Source organism: Penaeus monodon, chromosome 15 (genome assembly GCF_015228065.2).
Source record: "Penaeus monodon isolate SGIC_2016 chromosome 15, NSTDA_Pmon_1, whole genome shotgun sequence".
Classification (NCBI taxonomy): Eukaryota; Metazoa; Arthropoda; class Malacostraca; order Decapoda; family Penaeidae; genus Penaeus; species Penaeus monodon.
Window position 1 is genome coordinate 8,276,152 of NC_051400.1, and position 693 is coordinate 8,276,844.

The window sequence follows — 693 nt, forward strand, 5'->3', positions numbered from 1 at the left end:
TATCGTATTGAACAAATAAGCTTAAATATCCTCACCTGAAGAGTGATTGTTGTTCGTACGCTCCCATGATGGTGAAAAACTGGAATAAAGAAACACCAACTCATTATGTACTCACACTGTACATTTAGTGCATGCACTCACTCGCCTACTTTCAGGATTGCTTGCGTGTACTCGCTATCTGCACTGTTACGTACTCACTGAGTGTACGAACTCACTCTTGATGTATTCACCATGTAAGCATGTACGTACTCACTCTATGTACTCTCCCACTTTATATACTCCCTGGGTGTACTCCCTCGCATTATGTACCCAAAGGTGTCCCACTCACTTTCCGTATGTACCTACCGTGTACTAAATGTTGTGCGTACTCACTAACTGCATGTATTCTTTGGCTGTACTCATGCACTTTACTGTCTATAGTCATTCACATTAGGCACACATGTGGGTTTTCACTCACTTTCCACATTTCTGTAAAATACTTCGTGTAAGTACTGACTCCCTTTACGTACTCACCACTTCGTCCTCACATGCTTACTAACCTGCCCGTGTTTGTGTAAAAAAAGAACAGTGTCGTCGAGCAGTAGAGCAGCATGAGGAAGAGGGGGAAAAACATAAACTTTTTCAGCTTATCAACCGCCATCTTGCAATGAAGAAAATAAAGGATTAGTTTTATTTCATAGATAAAGGTCTGAC

At 41.3% G+C, this 693-nt stretch overlaps 1 protein-coding gene across 1 annotated transcript in view; it reads right to left on the reverse strand.

Moving 5' to 3' along the window:
* LOC119581728 (alpha-(1,6)-fucosyltransferase-like) overlaps window positions 1–693 on the reverse strand; it is a gene marked incomplete at its 3' end in the record, with an annotated part of 49,931 nt that overhangs the window by 24,996 nt on the left and 24,242 nt on the right. Inside the window, 2 exon segments of the mRNA XM_037929856.1 lie at window positions 36–79; window positions 540–640. Coding sequence (XP_037785784.1) covers window positions 36–79; window positions 540–640 — 145 coding nt within the window.